General features: G+C 45.0%; 1 protein-coding gene across 17 annotated transcripts in view; it reads right to left on the bottom strand.

Annotated features, from left to right (window-relative positions):
• Positions 1–17,152, bottom strand: part of FGFR2 (fibroblast growth factor receptor 2) — a 100,941-nt gene that overhangs the window by 22,144 nt on the left and 61,645 nt on the right. For 5 of the 17 annotated variants that reach the window (XM_019752939.3, XM_019752934.3, XM_019752941.3 and 2 more), the window contains 4 exons: positions 14,049–14,239; positions 12,753–12,900; positions 9,129–9,331; positions 96–247 (listed from right to left, as the gene is read on the bottom strand). In XM_019752939.3, the coding sequence (XP_019608498.1) occupies positions 96–247; positions 9,129–9,331; positions 12,753–12,900; positions 14,049–14,239 (694 nt within the window). Of the gene's footprint in view, positions 1–95; positions 248–9,128; positions 9,332–11,363; positions 11,509–12,752; positions 12,901–14,048; positions 14,240–17,152 lie in introns of all 17 variants that reach the window. The other 12 variants (XM_019752940.3, XM_019752938.3, XM_088791828.1 and 9 more) reach the window with 4 other exon arrangements.

The raw sequence follows: 17,152 nt of genomic DNA, 5'->3' as shown, positions 1-17,152 counted from the left end.
TTTGTAGTTATGGCTCATAAAAAGAAAATGTCACTCCAATATCCCCATTTATACCTAAGTCTCCATTTGGGGCTGTGCTCAATAGAAGTACTCACTTGTCTCTTGGAAACTCCCACTTGGGGTCTTCCGGCAGTTCATACTCAGAGACCCCTGCCAGCATGGGGGTGTCTGCTGTTGAGGAGAGGCGTGTTGTTATCCTCACCAGTGGGGTGTTGGAGTTCATGGAGGAGCTGGACTCAGCAGAAACCTGGATACAAAATGCAGAGACACAGATGTAATCCTGGTTCCACCTGGTAAGGCTGGAAGCCGGCCAGAGCCCAGCCAGATGGTCAACTCTTAGAAAGGAAGAAAAGTGGCCAAAATCATGAATGTAAGACCAAAACCACTGGATTCCATCTCCTCCCATCAATGCAGTACTAAATCTCATCCAAATTACATGTTCCTAAGGCCTGGTTTTCAAACAACATTTGCAGACAGTGCCTGATCCAAATGTGAAGTCTTCTCTCCGCCCTAATTCCTCCATATGGTCACTGGAGGGCATAGAGACAAACCCCACGGGCTTCACTGGTGCCTCAGTTATTACCTGTCCCAGAGCCCCCAATAATCAGTCGCCCTGCAGACCAGCCCAGATCATAAATCAATGTTGCGCTTATGAAATTCCCGAAGAATTTAGGAGCTATCAGCTCTTCAATATTTTTTGTCTTTTGAAATGTGAAGGAGAATATCTCCAGGAACTAGCTTTAGGATTTGAATGTGAAAGGCATTCCAGTAGCTCCAAGTGCCTTTATTCAAAGTAAGCTGACACCCAGGCACTGGGGGCCATTCTTGCTTCCCCCCAGTCCTTCTGGGTAACCGTTGATGCCCACGCCATTCAGTGAAAATCAAATGACTACCTCTTGTCAACTTCCGTTTCAGGACCTGGTGGATTGAATGGGATGAAGAGTCAAGGGAAAGAAAAATACGTCTTTATTCCCCATCGCACGGGGAAATCTCCTCTCCTACCTGGCGGTGTGTGGGGCTTCAGTGAGGTTTCTCATTTACCCTCACCCATTTCAGTCTGCATCTCACAAAATGGTCGTTTCTCAAATATATCATTTTCCTTGTGCTAGTTTCTAGGAAGCAAAACACGTGCTTCCTCTGAGGATCTCCCTCAGAGGATTACTACACAATTTGGTCCATTCATGGGATGCTTGAACACCACCTTACTGTAAACCATGAACAAGACTTTGGCCCAAGATAGTTGGGGTTAAACATGACCTGTCAAAGCAGCCCACCCACCTACCCACCTTGGTTCTGTCCCCTGCATGACTGCCCATGTCAACCGTCCTCCCCAGCTGTGCTTACAAACACCTTTTAAATCAAGGAGCCAAGATTCAGTGCAGATGGACCAAGTGAGTCGGGATAAACTTTCACAAGGTGGAACCTGGACCCTTCCCACAGGGAACCTGTAGTTCTCTGGGAACGTTCTATTCAAAAAGCTTGACTCTCTCCTTCGTTAACCCAGGTTGCCCTTCATTGGAAACCCGAGAAGAGGACCAAGAATGGTTGGGAGGAAAATCACTTTAAGAATAGGAAGCACGTTTCAGTATTAAAATCAAGAAGTAGGTAATTTTTAACGCAAAATTTCTATCATCTTTTAAGACGAGTACTTTTCTGAGCCTTCTGAGAAGGCTTCTGGCAGAGGGAGTTAGTCCTAAATTTTATTATGTAGACAAAATGAGCAACGTTTATTCACTGTGAGCGTTGTAAATAATTTTTTTCCAAGAGAAACTGAAAAATCATTCATTTTGGAGCTAAGAGAAGCATCGTGGGTAGATTAAGCTCCAAGAGGCGGAAGCCTCACACCCGAGTGTCTGGGTCACACAGACAAATGGTAGAAGCAAGGAGGAAGGGAGGAAAGGTAAATGTGAACACCCACGGAATCCACCCCTGCCTCCCCACTGAAGACATGAACTAGGGAGGGACCCGCCCTGGCCAAACAGACAACAGCTTCAAAGACCCTCCACAGACCTCACGTGGGGCCCGATCTCACTGCTGTGCGCTGACCTCAGCTGCAGGGCCATCAGAGGATACCATCAAATCTCCAGTTTCCACTGACCACATAAATGTCAAAAGGTGCAGACGCAGTGAAGGGCTCAGAAAGATTCAGGAACAGGTTTGGCTAAAGATACTTGCCCAAATCCTAATGCCCTGTGTCAGAGCCATGGGCTGTGGATGCAAAAGGAGGCTGGTATTTACAAAGATCAAAAAGTCTCTGGAATATTCTCCCACATAAAGAGGCAAAAATCCCCATGCTTTGGGAACTTGCACTTGAAGGTCACAGGCAAAAAGATCCAGAAAATCAGTAAAAGTCAGCCTCGCAGTGAAATGAGACAGACCCCCCCGCAAAGGCTGAGATCCAGCAGACTCCCAAGCCGGGACAGTCCCTCAGCGTGGCCATCATCACCGGACTGGCAGGATGCCCAGGACCCCACTACAGGGTGCATGGTGGGAGGCAGTCAATGGTGAGGAGCAATTCATGGGGAAAGAAACGGGAGGGCACAGTTCTGGGTGAAGAGCCCTATCTGGGCTTCTGTGCCTTGTCCTCAAAGAACAACGCACTCACCAGCAAGGCTTATGGAATACGGTGTGTGACAGCAGCCGCCAAAGGTGAGGAGAGAGAACACTGACCATTTTTTCAGGACGGATATATAAGAGACTTAGCAGTTTGGGGGAGAAAGATTAGGAGTTGAGGGAGGGGGTAGAATAAGTCTCACTTCAGGACTTTCTAGACCATTTGAATTTTATGACCATACATACCTCTCTCTTTCATGTTTTAAAAAAAGCAAAATTTTTAAACAATAAAAATATTTTTTAGACTGATAAGAATCTCAACTGAGGCATGTCTCGGGGAAAAGAAAATGGAGAGCATATGCTTGAAATATACCGACTTCATAAATGAGTTAAAAATGATGAGATCATTGTTTTCACCTCTTCTCTGTGCTACCAGGCTGAGTATTGTGGCACTTTCCATGCGGGTACCCCAGTGACGGCCCCCTACCCACACAGCCAACCCTCGCTGTGCCCTTCCTCTGCTAATCGTTTATGAAGTGGGACCCTGCATCGGAAGGCAGCATCTTGACCAACTGCACCCAAGGGGGGTTGTGCAGTCTGACTGTCGGGGTCCCCGACCCAGTTCTAACATTCGCTGACTGTGAGAGCTTCAGGAAGTCACTTAACCTTCCTAAACTCAAGATTCCTTATCTGTTAAAGGGAAACGTTTCTCACTGCACAGAGTTACAGTGAGGATGAAATGAGGTCACCTCTTTATAGTGTTTAGTGCTGAGCCTAGCACTTGCTAAGAGCTCACGTAACATTTGTTACGAGCACCAGTCATTTTACTTAGCACCCTTCTAGAATCATTTGCTGCCCAGATCCATGGGCGCTTATGATGGCACCTCCCTCTGCGGAACTTCTGATGCTCCCTCTCTGAAACCTCAGAATGTGCCATATGTCATACTGTGTGCCCTGGGGAAGAACGAAAACCCGCTGGCTTTACAGGCTGACTGCACAATAGGATATGCCTTCCTGGTTTGGAAGATGAGACCCTCTGCTCACAGCCAGGATGGGCTGCAGCGAACGGAAGAGCAAACCCAGTAAATAAAGTGTTCGGGGGACAGAGGATCTGGGGACAGTCCCAGGACAGGAGCAAAGGTGGACCGTCAGAACGTCCTAATGACAAATATGGCTTAGAGGCAACCTAAGAACAGAAAAACTGAACCTTCAGTCAGAAGTTAACTGCTCTGTGGCTAACCTACGACCCAAAAGGAATCTTCACCCACAAACCTGTAGCAGAAGTTCACACACACATCCATCTTCTCCTAAACAGAGTCTCTCAACAAGGTTCTCACATGAAAGTTCATAAAATGGAAAAGATTTCCAAAGTTGGTTGCTGTCATTATTATTAAAATTTAAAAACTGTGTTTACAAAAAGGATTACTTACGGAAATTTAGTTCAGGTTAAGCGTAGAGGTTTAGAGTCAATACACAAACCCGGAAAATACTTTTGTAAAAAACACACAGGGAAAAAAAGGTAAGAAAACGCCAAATGCTAAGCAACTATAGATTTCAATCGCTCTAAGGAGGTATGTCTTAATTTTACCTCCATGCATTTTTACTATGCTTTTAAAATCCCCTCTGGGACTGTAAAGTATGACTGGCTTTCTCCTCACTCCGTTTTACTCTGAGAGCTAACGTGTTTCCAGGGTTTGGCAAGAGCCCTTGCAGGCGATTCTTCCATGGTTCAAATGCCATGTTTTACTGAGGCGTCTTTCCTCCAGACCATGCCCCTCAACGAACTCCCACTGCCCAACTTCAAATCCTGTGACTAATTCAGATTATAACCACCACCCCCTTTTTTTGCACAAAATCATCTTCCCTATCAGATATTCTTTTTCAATTCCAGGGTTTCCTGTTTATCTAACTTAAAAATATTCCATTGATGATGATAATTAAGTTATCTATAAACAATCAACGTTAACACTCTAATAAACTGTCTTCCCGATCCCAAATCCTGGCAGGCACTTTCTCAGCATGTATTTTCACAGTCTCAATTCAGCTTCCTCACTTTCCGGAATCTCTTTACATGTGCCATAAATCAAACTTTTAACTAAATGTGCTTTTTGTGTATTTCCACAGTACATATGGGAGGTTAAGCAGAGGAAGTGGGGTTTTTTTATTTTATTTCTTTTTAAAGGGCCACCAGGAAACCATGTTATCTCTTTATACTAGATTAGCTTGAACAACTAACTAGCAGGGACCTCAGAGAGAACAGAGCAGGCAGAAGTGGCGATGAACATGTGTGTGTTTATTCCTGAGAACTAACAAGCACCCCCGGACCACAGCCAGCCACAGAAACCCTGGCTCCAGTAGACTGTGAATCCACATTCCCAAACCAGAACATAAGGCTTTGGAGTTCTAATATTCATTTGCTAGAAGCCCTGCTCACCACTGCCCTCCAGCCAAACAAAATGTTCTCACCACCTCAAATCAGGTGGCGAGATAAAGGCTCAAAGGGTTGCTGGGGTTGGATTTGTTTCCCCTCGACAGTGAAATTTAGGTAACTAAGTAGTTTATCAGACACTCACTCTTCTCCCTCAAGCTTCCCCCCAAGATTCACAGTAAACCTGCCAGAGCAATGGCTCGCCAGTCCCACACGGGCTGGTTCTTGTTAGAGGATCACATCTGCCAAAATCCAGGTCAGATCTTAAACGGTCATATCTTTCAGAGACTGAAAGGAGAGAATAGCCAAATGGGGGGCAGAAAGGGTGAGGCGCCCACACAAAAGGGCAGATTCCAGCCAAGCCATCCATGACCACTCTCATTACCAAAATGTTTCCTGGAACCAATGAGCTTTCAATTAGACCATGTGATTGACCAAAATACAGAAAATGTTCTGAGATCATGCCGTTTAGCTGCTAGGTAGTAAATGAGCTTCCAGAAGTGGACCTACCCTTCATGGAATTTGGTGTGTTTAATAACCATTAATACACAGCCCCAAGAGCTGGCTCCGGAATGACATGCACTGCCACGCCCCCTGCATCTGCCACGCCCCCTGCATCTGCCACGCCCCCTGCATCATGGTCCTGCTCTTCACGTCCTTGGGAAGGTGCCATTTGCCTCGAAGGTATTGTTCTAAAACATGACCTTGATTGCCCTTGATTTTTCTCTGGTTTTCAATCGACCTGCATCAGCAAACAAGAGGGTGAAACTCAAGTCTGAGAAAAAAAATACCCTGCAGCCCCTTTCTGAGATGCCAACGGTGGTGAGAGTGAGTGCACTGCACACACGTGTCTACCTATCCAGGAGATGGGTTTATCTGTGGAGACAGTAAATCGCCATCCTGCCCTATGGAAACCTCTGGCTCCAGAGAAAGAATCTGATGTACTCACTGAAAAACCGATTCAATGAACCCAGCAACACCACATGCCTCCTAAACAAATATCCTCAGTTCCCTATGCACCCCTCCCCTGCATCTAGCTGATTGGTGCAAAGCACAGAAAGTAAAGCGCCCTCTTCAACTCGTGGATGTGCAAAGGCTGCTTCACAATGGCCAGGCTGCCCACTCACAGCCCTGGAGACCTATATGAGATCCAACAAGCTCACAAAGATGCCCTCCTGCTGGGTCCCTTTACTGGGTGGCCAACGAGTAGGAGCAGATGAGCAAGTGACTGGCAGTGTCCAGAGCAAGGGCCACCCCCCCCACACCCAAAAAGTTGTTTGTTTCCCCAGATATCAAAGCCTATCCAGAGTCTCAAAAAATGCAGGGGTTACTGGGAAATGATCACAAGGAATTTCTTCTTAGGTATTGGGAGGAAAATATTTTTGTCAAAATAATACACTGAAATGTCTGTCTTGTGCCAGTAAGTCCAGTACAGATGAATAAATGTCAAAAAGGAAAAACTCACAATAGGATCAAGAAAAAAATAACACAATAATTGATTACGTTGAGTGAAACGCTGTGTGTCAGGTAAGGGCGAGGGTCAGGGCCAAGAAGATAAAACTCAGACTCCATCATGAAGTCACTGGGTGCTACCTATACGACAGAGGAGGTTGGGTGAATGCAGCATGAAAAGTGGCCTCATGCATGCCTACGGACAACCCATCCTCAAGGCATCTGATTACAGGCTCACCTGTCGCCAGGTTAAGGCATGCTTGGCATCCCTGTGGTATTTTGTCTTTCATCAACATATCTGCCGGCCTTTCTGGGGATTTCATTCCAGCTACAGTCCAATAACCCTCTTTTATCCAGTTACCTGATAGCCATCTCCTTCTCCCCCAAAGGAACTGTGCTTCTAGACCAAGCGTTCTTTGTGAAGAATCACGCATCCCATTTTGACATGTATGAGGAGCTGTGGTGTGTCAACATTCCTCCATATAAATTAATCTCCCAGAGATTCATTTCTCCAGGGCACTGGTATTTTCCCACTTTCCTCTTCTTCTCTTATACTACTTGACCCTAGTGAAACACAAGGCAATTACATTTCTAATGAAGCCCACCCTCTCCAATAACCTTGGAGCCACTGGCGAAGGTGACAGACCATGCCTTACATGGAACCCGGGTGAGACAAAGCACTCAAAAGATTATGATGAGAAAAAGGAAGGAGAGAGGGAGAAAACAGGAGGAAGAATCCTAACGTTCCCTTCAACTACACAAGGGAGTGTGGGGAAGTGACCAAGTTAGGTGGAGATGGACAATGAAGAAAGGCCAGTCAGCCAGGGAGAAATGAAAACATGACTAGGGTTGAGTCAAGGGGATTTTAAGGGCATCTGCCTTCTTTTATTGAGTAAAAAAGAAGGGCACTGTAACAGCTGCAAAAAAAAAGATGATGGAATAATTATGGGACAGTGGTCTAGCTACACCAAATTACAGGTTTCCTCTAGAAGGTAACATTTTCCCGCTATTAGGAAAATAAAAATAGAGATGAAAACACCTTTTTTTCAATTCCTTAAGGCCAGGTTGTCAAGATGGTGGCTGTAAGAAGGGCCCAGAAGTAACTGGAAAGAAGGGAGGATGGGTAGGGGTGGCTAGACCACCTGAAGGTCACTGACCATGTCAGAGCCACCTTAGGACTGGACTCTCCCAGGATCAGGCAAGTGGCCTCATCATTGCTTCCCTGGCCTCAAGGATGACAGTGGTGTCATTTTAATAACAGTAGTATTCTTGGTGGTGGGAGTGACTCAACAGATACCTTTTACCTGCTCACTCTTAATACAATTTGAGCTTTCACCTGCACTTAACACACATTCCAAATGATAGCCTCAGCCTCCATGAAAAAAGATCCGCTTGAAACATGGCTTCAAAGAAGTCAGCAAGGACCCACTCAGCCCAGAGTTTGGAGCTGGGTTGAGAACAGCCAGCTTGGTGCCAAAACTGCTGCTGACCAGCTGGTGCCTAATCCTTCCTAATGCCTTGTCCAGAAATTGTCATCGCCGCCACCTTAAGTCCTGGGAGGGGTAAGTCTGGGATTAACCCCGAGTTTCTCCAAGTCCATCTCAGAATCACCTGAGGACTTGCTTCCAATGCAGTTTCCCGGTCCCATTCAACCCCTACAGAACCAGCATCTCTGGGGCTGAGACTAAGGACTGCAATTTTAACAAGCACCCTGTAAATTGTACTAAAATACACACTGAATAAGAGCCAGTGTTCACTGTTTTTACTTGCTGTTTCAAGAAAAAGAAAGGGAAAAAAAAAACAACTTTTATTTGAACCAAGTTCCAAATAGTTTCGTAAACGCTTTGCATTCACATCTGCCTTCTCCTTCCATCTTCATGAACAAAGAGGAAAGAGACAACAAACTTCCTGTCCCACTTGGTTTTGCAGGGCTTTGATTTGAGGCAGAGGTGTAGGCTTTCTCTTGCCCCATCTCCCCAAAGCCAAATTAAGCTGATCAGAAGGCCCATATAAGCAAACAGGAACCACCAAAGACCAGGTTCAGGTTAACAATCTGTTGCCTATTCAATACAGAAATCATTCTAGCACCGACCCACAGTCACACTTGTGAACAATTAACAATAACGTAATACATGCATACAGTTCTATTTTAAGAATCAGAGAGGTCGAGCCAAAATTCAGCTTTGGCAAAAACATCATGGGCCGATTTAAATCAAGGAGTAGCTCAGCTTCACCTCCGGCGCATAGGTTTCTGACCTTGATTTAAAAAAATGAGTCAAAGAAAACTAGAGTCCCTCCCTTTCCAACTAATGGCATAAGCCTGTCTCAAAAAAAAGCATTAAATCACAGGGGACAAAAGTGGCCTACGCTTCAAAGGGACCGCTGCGCTGGGTCTCATCAAACACACGAGGGCCCTGCCTCCCCGTGTTACTTTCAGTCCTGCTGATTGGCTCTCTGAGTCTCACACCCTTGTACTTTCTTGCCCTGGAAACTTGATTCGACTGACCCCACTGACACATGAGGACTTGACTCTCCAAGCCCCAAACGCAAATCGGACGGCCACTAAGAGCTACATCGGAACCGATCACACTGAGACGCTCACAGAAGTAGGTGGCATCGGATCAGAAGGAAAGACCCAAGAGCTGGCTGGGGCACGCAGGAGGGGTAAATTTCTTCAAACTCTTTATCTACTTTCTGTTACCTGTCTCCGCAAGGGAATGCGCTTGGTCAGCTTGTGCACAGCTGGCTGGCTGCTGAAGTCCGGCTTCTTGGTCGTGGTCTTCATTCGGCACACAATGACGGTCACCACCATACAGGCGATTAAGAAGACCCCTATGCAGTAAATGGCTATCTCCAGGTAGTCTGGGGAAGCTGTGATCTCCTTTTCTCTTACAGGAGCTGAAGTGTAGATCACAGGGGAGGAACAGATAAGCAAGCCACAGAATTAGGACACTGGATTGGTGAGTCCTGGCATAACTAAAGGATGCAAAAGCCAACAACCGTTCACAAGGATGGGCTTCCCAGTGACTCAGTGCTGCAGAGTGGTGTGGGCCATGGGCCTGCCATGTAATGCTCCCGAATGAAGGTAAGTAACGAAGGGCTCCTCGCTTTACCACCAGGGCCCACGCTGTCACTATCTCTAGCCTCAGTGGGCCTCTGCAATCCAGTGGTCATGTTGGATCGGCTGCCACCAAGGCACAAAGGGCAGGCTGCGAGACCACCTTCTGTTAGCCATTTGGGCAAAACAGGACAGTCAACCGCACCCTTAACAAAAGGAATGTCTTCCATGATGGTCTCTGATGCAAGCCCAATAAAAAATTCTTACATATGAACAATGACCTCTTTTGTGTCTGAAGGGACAGTGCCTCAGTCTTATTTAGGAAAGCTTGTACAAAGGTGACAGGGTGACTTACCCCAGATGAACACAGTTCCATGTGAAATGAAATAAGTATTCATCCAGTAGGCTGGCCCGAAAAAGTGTCCAATTTTTTAATATATATGTATTATTCAACTAAATACACAAATGCATTTCCTATAAAGACTGAGTTGTTCATAATATAGAATCATTATGCCCGCACCATAAAACATCTGTAATGTTCCTTAATGAATAACCATTCAAATTTTTGTGCATCTGGGTATAGTGATACATCACTACAACTTTTCTCTTAAAGAAAAAATAGAAATGGGATGGCACGAAAATATACATATAACGACTTGAGTTAGAACGTTTTTATGGCAACTTCCAATAATGTCTGCTCCCTCCTTAGTCCTCAGTGGTCAATCTACAAGCAGTGTATTTCCAAACAGTATTTTTCTCAAACTGCATGTTTAGTTAATGTGCTAGTACTGTCAGGCAAATGGGTTAAGAAGTGCCAGTTAGGCACTTGCAGAATGCAGCACTGGAAGTAAAAGCAAGCTCAATGTAAGAGGCCTCTCATTGTTTCAAAGCACATATTCATGGAGCGGATTCACAACCAAAGGAAAAATGGATGCAATAGTATTATTTAAAGCTTACACATTTCAAATCAGAAAAATATTTGCAAGACAGTCAAAACTCTCAGCAGCACAGCACAGAATGAAATAATCCATTTATTTTTACTAGATATAAAATAAGCATGCAGGTAGGCACCGTACTCTAAACATAAGGAATTAATAACTTGAGTGGAGCATCATGAGCTAGCAAATGACAGTCTGTGCAGTTTCACAAAGGAAACGATAAAGAGGTAGCTATGTCGAAGTAGACACCGATTTTCAGGCAAGTTTGACGAGGATAGAGACATCGGTTAAAGATTCAGGCAGCAGCAATATTTAGGCAACAGGGCTTCGCTGATGTTGATTTCTCTGTAGGGCAGAAATAACATCAAGCCCAAGATGGCAAGAGCATGCTTTGCAGTAAAAGCAAACTGAGAGTCCCTTCTGTCGGCACATGCAGCAAGCCCCCGATTTCCAAGGAAGGTACCACACCGCTTCTGTGCACCCTGCACGTAGGGGTGCTTCTCCCCAGGCACCTCAACATACATCCATCTATTTATATCTCGTTAAAAATAGTAAGTGGAATAAAAATACAATGGGATTTTAGCAAAATGGAATTTGAAAGAAGAAATTACTTTGAATTTCACAAAGTAATTCAACTTCAAGAGAAATGGGGATGGGTGAATTTATACATTGACTCAATGACTCACAAAAAAACATAAGATCCCTTTAGGTTTTAAGGGTGAAATTTCACGATCATAAATGTGAGTGGGGGATCTCATTGTAAGTGAATTTCCAAGACAACTTTCTTGTCCCTGGGGGATGATTTTAAACATTTTTTTTTTTAATCTTTATACAAGGCTAAAAGGTTCCATTTCTGAGAACAGAAGCTGTGTTAATTTTATAGCAATCAACCACGAAAAGGAAAAAAACCATGGAGAGAAAGAGCAGTATATACCTGGCAGAACTGTCAACCATGCAGAGTGAAAGGATATCCCAATAGAATTACCCGCCAAGCACGTATATTCCCCCGCATCCTCAAAAGTTACATTCCGAATATAGAGAACCTCAATCTCTTTGTCCGTGGTATTTACACCGGCGGCCTAGAAAACAAGGGAAGCAAGAGAAAAGGCTAGACGACACAGGAATGATTGTGGAAGGGGCCATGGAACCAGGAGGCGTCGCACCGGGGGCTCCGGTCGGTGCTGGCCACCGGAAGATTCCGATTGCAGCCCATCCACAAAGCCCACAACCGAGAGACACTGAGCGACACTGAGCAGCTCACCTCCACAGGCCCGTCACCACACCAGCTTCACCACCTAGACATGCATGCAATCAAACACATGGAAAAATCAACCCACAGAGATCCATTCTCTTGGCCACTGGTTTGTTTTTGCTTTGGATTTAGGATGGTTTTCCAAAAGTATAGCACCCAAAAGTCCAAGTTGGGCTCTGGTTCTGTTGGCTGCAGATTCCCGCCTTGAGAAAAGGATGGTTCTGTCTCAATTATTGTGCTGTAAACCAAAACACTGCAGATAAGCCCAAGGGGACATCTTACACATCCTTCTGGCCCTGTGGGAACCAACCAGGGTGGAGGGTCATCTTGGTTACCAGGCTCTGGTTACTTTTACTCCTGCATAACCATCTTGACTTACATTGCATGTGGGGAAAAAATAAATATGGAAGAAAGCATGATCTTGGTAGCAATGGAACTGGGCTTTTTGTTTGTTTCTTTCTTTTTTAATACAAAGATTTGAATGTTAGTCATGACAAACTAAGAATGTGAATCTGCTGCCTTCAGTAGCTTCCAGCAGCACATTCATTAAATGGACTTCCTCCGAATTTGGGATAGCAAGGACAAGGAAGTTATCTCCTAAGTATTGGTTACACAACCAAGGAAATGATGCTTTCTCAGACAAATTATACCATGCCAATATTTCTCTTAAAAAAATTGGGGCAGAAGGAGGTATGAGTTCTGCTGATCGGCAATGCCACAAATTCAACAGGCATGAAGGTGTGTGTTTAAAATGGTGTTTACGGGCAGTAATGATGGGAAATGTGCAGCCCAAACAAGATAAACCAGAAGGAATCACTTAAAAACTGGGTGGGGTGGAGGGTAATCTTTAGAAGAAATTAGAGCAAACACTTTGAACATTGTGGGCATTTTTCCATGGCTGCTGGCATCATACCAGCTGCATCACCAAAGAAAGATTATTACGAATATACCGAGGCCTCAGAATTATCCTATAAGCTGCCTGGAGTCTCCCAAAGCACCAAGTCTTTTCAGCTTCTATATCCAGCCTTCTTTAAAAAAAACAAAACAAAAAAAACCAAAAAACATTGTTACCTTGCTGTTTTGGCAGAACAGTGAGCCAGGCAGACTGGTTGGCCTGCCCTATATAATTGGAGACCTTACATATATACTCCCCAGCATCCGCCTCAGTCACATTGAACAGAGCCAGCACTTCTGCATTGGAACTATTTATCCCCGAGTGCTGGAACAGACACAGGAGAACAATATAACGGCCAGCCAGGAAGGACTTCGCACTGTCTAGGGTCCCACCACCAACACACCACAAGAAAACAACCTCCATTACATGTAAACAACAGTATTAAAGGGATATGCATTTAGGAAGAACAAAGTAAGTCAACTGGTGGATAACGGAGGTGACCCAATAGAGAGGGGTGAAAGGGTGCGATGGATCCTTGGCAGAATGGATTAGAAGTTCCCCCAGGTCAGTCACCTTTCTCCGGCTTTGTGACCCTTGGTGTTCCCAGCTGGAGAGAACACCTCATTGGTTGAGAGTTCTTAGTTGAGCTACCTATGTTCTATTGGAAGGCTGTTCTTTTTTAAGGACATGCTCTATGAGCAACTCAGTGTGGGGACATATGGTGGGCAGTGGGCTAGGAAGCTGTACAGACTTAGCTGCCGTTTGCTATCACCATCCTGAACAGCAAGACAGATCTAAAAAATAAAGAGGCTGATGCTGTTAAAACACGGACTTGCAAGGACCCAAATAAGAAATACAAGGAGAAAGGTAGTTTCCTTGTTCAACGTTTCACTAGCACGGAACCATTTTCTAAAGTCTACTGTCTACATTGCATGCGAATACAACGCAATGTAGACAATAAACTTTCAAAGGAATAAGGGATTCCCCTTTGAAAAGGAAAATCTAAATTGTTTCTAAAAAGTGGCTACTAAAATTTGATCCTAATGTCATATTAAGAGAAAACAACATCAGCGTTAACAGTCAACTTCGGTACATGGCTTAGCGTTTACAAAGCTCTTTCCATCTACTCCATCCTATTTATTCCAAACAACCGCCCTGGAAGGGAGATGACATCATGACCCCCACTTTTATAGATGTGCAGCTGAGCGTAAATATCTCGCCTAAGCTCTCAGGGCTGATAGATGGGGAAGTATTCTGACTCCAACTGCAGTCGTCCCTCCAGTACCCCAAAATTCCCTTCTGAAATTTTACTAGCAAGCCTACTGATCTCTTAATTCCCGAACACACTCTGTACTGGACAGCCGAGTCAGAGAATCATCTTCTCTCAAAGTCAATAGGAAATCAAAAACCCGTGGCCGCACCCATTAAGGAATCCCCCACTGGAGGTACCTGTGGATTCAGAAAGTCCTCACCTTCAAAACCTTGAGGTAGGGCAATCCGTCAGGACCGTATTTACTGCCGTTCTTTTCCACGTGTTTGATCCACTGGATGTGGGGCTGGGCATCACTGTAGACTTTGCAGACAAACTCCACATCACCTCCAACCACAGTGGAGGCGTTGGCGGGCAGTCCAGCTTGGAGGATGGGCCGGTGTGGCGATCGTTCTGATGGCGAGAGGGAAGAAAGGGGCCGTGGGGATGGGAGGGGGAGAGACGAATCCATAAGTGGTGTTGTCCAGAAGGCTGTTTGTGAACTCAAGCCAAAAAGTTCTCAAGTCTGCTGGCTGACGTCTTTGAAATAACACGGCCGCCCAACGCACAACAAAAACGACTTCAAAGGAGACTGCTGGAGCGCAACCCTCGTAAAAAGAATACTTATTTAGAAAACCGAGAAAAGAACTTACTATATCTCAAGTTATGGGTTGTCCATGGCCACCTAATGAACAAGGGAAAAGAATTTGACAATCCCAAAGACACGTGGCAGGGGAATGGGTACCTCTTCACTTATTCCATTTGGGATATCGGAAACTCACCTTGATCATAAGCTTAACTTCACAGGCAGGTGACAAGACGAACTTGCAGTCACCAAAAATGGCTCCTATATCCAGTACCTCCCAATACATTTCTAAGCTGCTCTGAGAAGACTTTTATCCCTTGTTTTAATAAGAAAATAAGCTAAAAGCTAAAGCCCAAAGTTACGTACAAACTGAATGAACAACTGGTTTTCTCTCTTTATCATATAATTTACTCCATTCATTCATTTTTTTATCCACCCATTTATTTCCTTGATAAATATTAAGTGTTACTTGTGTGGCAAATGCTAGATGCACAAGGAAACATTCCCTGGCTTATTCAGATGTGACACCAAAATGAAACATAAGAAGACACCAGATCCCAAATCCTGTCTTAAAGGAGGCACCATACAGGGTAGGCTAGCAATTACTCCCCACCCTCACTTGCCTTATCTCTCTTCTCTCTAGGGAAAGAGTTCCCAAGAAAGGACACCCCCTCTTGTCTCATGCCTGGAAAGGTTCCTCTCCAGTTCAGAGGTGGTCTCTGCAGAACTCTTGTAGAGGCAGCTGTGTCAAGGTGTGTGAACAACTATCCACAAGCATCCTCAAGAATCAAATAACAGGCCAGTCTGCTGTGTGATCTTGTCCACAAAGCACTAGAATTACAAACTAACTGGAACCTTCCTACATGGCACCTCGGTCAAGAGCCACACGTACCCATCATCCATCCGTTCACAAATATCACCCCATCCCCACATACCTGCACACACCAGGCCATCCTCCCTACCTCCCTCTCTGCACGGGGGTACCACTGCCTCTAACTTCTAGCTTAAAAATTGCCAGGGGAAATGAGGAGACCGCAAGCGACCAACACACAAAAGATGTCTCCACTGCACCTGGAATCCCCGTGCACTGGGCTGGGAACAGCAAATTTGAATGATAGATATCTAAGCCTTTCTATATTTGAGCCTTTCAGATTAAAATGTCATTTGGTGGAATTTGTTGGACAAGAGCCAGACCATGTGCAAATTGATTTTACTGCATAAGCCTGTTGCTGGTCTTTAAAAACTTTGAAAAAAAAAGAAAAAGAAAAAGAAAAGATAAAAAGAAAAAGTTCTCATAGTTACTCTCAGCACATTTCATTCCAGAAATCACTTCACAGACACCTACATTTTCACATGAGAAAGATAAGGATTTCAGGGCCCCAAAGAAATCATTCATTTGCCCCAATATCACCCAGATAGGCTGAGCAAAGAGCCCAGAAGTCAAGGCTCCTAGTTTTTGTGGGCAGAAAATCTCAAAGCTGGGATCCCCTCAAACATCACCAGATACCCTCACGCGCTGGCTGACACACCCCAGTACCCAGTGATGAGCCCGTGTGAGCCTCCTGGTCAGGCCTGGCAGCCAGCTGGATGCCACAGGGACCTGCCTGCAGCTGGCAGGGATGGAGGGCTGGCTTCACCCCGGCTCGCCCCATCCACGTGAGAACAGAATTAATTCCACACACACGCTGCTCCTCCCAAGAGACTTAACAGGGCCAGGGGAGCTGTCCTCTGGGCTGGACACTGTCAGCCAACCTCACAAAGTGTAGCTCTTTGTACCGATCAAACATTGAGGTGGTTTACTCCTTCCCATAGGAGTGAATTTTAGGTATCAATTCCTTCTCTGGCTCAGTTTTCCAGTTCTGCGCACACGTGTTTGTGTGTTCAAAGATAAATATTTACAGTGGACCTAAATATTTATTCTTAGAAACAAAGGTACTATAAAATCTTAAATGTCATAAGCCAGATCAACTGAATTTCAAACCACGTCCTCTTTCTTAAACATACTTGTTTCTAATAAATCTTTTCACAAGCAAACATTGTGCGTGTAATACCAAATCACGGTGCCCTGCGAACAATGGGCGCTTTCATGCAGCCCGACATCTCTGGCCCGCGCCAGCCTTCAGCGGGGAGTTTAGTCACTGGGGCAACCCTGGCAGGGCCCACTACAGAGCTGCAGTCTTGTTTTACTTGTGGTCAGCGTGCTGTTGAGCTCCAGTTATTAAGTTATTCCATTGCTATCCGGACTATTTAAAAAAAAAAAATCCTTTGCAATGGTTTAATGTTATTGCATTTGCAAATTACAGCATACCAAATGTTGCCCGCTTACAGTCTTGAATTCATCCTTTCAAATTTTCTCACCTTATACAAAATAACCTCTTAACCACCCCCACTCCCCCTCGGCCCTTTCTCACTTTTGGTACAGAAACTGCAAGCGGATCACTCCGTAATCGAAACCTTACACCATCTTCCAAAACTTATTACAGCTGCCTTCAGTATAAAATGAAACCTTAGAGAATGTTATTTAAAATGTTTTTAAAAAGTCAGTAGGCCTCATGTTTCGTTTCTCCACATCAGGCTTTGATTTCCTTTGCAACCTTATTCTCTGCCCTGAAACAAGTCGGGGAACGAGGCCTGAAACATCTTGGAGGAGGCCCGGGATGCCAGCAGCTGCAGAGCACAGCACTCCTCTCCTCAGATCCTTCAGCGATCACTCTTCCTTGGTGTCCCATCAGACCCCTAAG

This window comes from Rhinolophus sinicus, chromosome 15 (assembly GCF_057876585.1).
Source record: "Rhinolophus sinicus isolate RSI-liver-muscle chromosome 15, RSI-T2T, whole genome shotgun sequence".
Lineage (NCBI taxonomy): Eukaryota > Metazoa > Chordata > Mammalia > Chiroptera > Rhinolophidae > Rhinolophus > Rhinolophus sinicus.
Note: the sequence above shows the minus strand (reverse complement) of the source record. Positions and strands in the feature narration are given on the sequence as shown.